Source organism: Penaeus monodon, chromosome 21, assembly GCF_015228065.2.
Source record: "Penaeus monodon isolate SGIC_2016 chromosome 21, NSTDA_Pmon_1, whole genome shotgun sequence".
NCBI lineage: Eukaryota > Metazoa > Arthropoda > Malacostraca > Decapoda > Penaeidae > Penaeus > Penaeus monodon.
Window position 1 is genome coordinate 21386200 of NC_051406.1, and position 539 is coordinate 21386738.

At 41.7% G+C, this 539-nt stretch overlaps 1 protein-coding gene across 2 annotated transcripts in view; it reads left to right on the forward strand.

The window, feature by feature from the left end:
- LOC119586338 (sericin-2-like) overlaps positions 1-539 on the forward strand; it is a gene marked incomplete in the record, with an annotated part of 8722 nt that overhangs the window by 3571 nt on the left and 4612 nt on the right. For both annotated transcript variants that reach the window (XM_037935051.1, XM_037935052.1), the window contains 1 exon segment: positions 269-450. In XM_037935051.1, coding sequence (XP_037790979.1) covers positions 269-450 — 182 coding nt within the window.

Consider the following 539-nt stretch of genomic DNA (forward strand, 5'->3'; position numbering starts at 1 on the left):
ATTTGATTAGTAGGAAGAGAATTAATCAAGCAGTTTCTATTTCATGAAAGGGAAGAGGCTCAGCAGTGGTTGGAGAGACCTATTGCACTCTCTGCTGCATTCAAAGCATTACATGGCCTTTTGATAGCTCACTGGGGAAATAATAGTAAATAGGTCACAACAATAATTTAATGAACTTTGTAATAACACAAGTGATAGTAAATGCATTAGTCTTATTGAATTTTATATTAAAATCGAGGAAATATGACGGAATAACCATGTCCACCAGGAGAATGAGTGTTTCCAAGAAGAACTTCGGAAAGCCCAGAGAGCCCTCCTGCGGGTGCGCCGAGACAAGTCCTTTCTCCTGGATCGCCTCCTGCAGTACCATCGGGGTCCTGACTCATCCTCGGACTCTGAGCAAACAGAAGAGTCGGACACAGAAAATGATGCAAAGTTGGACACAAAGAGGTGAGTCCTTTGAACATTTTTAGAAGAACATCCCATTTTACTAGGCATATGTGGGTGAGGAGTTTAGGAATTGAGCTATGGCTAGGTAA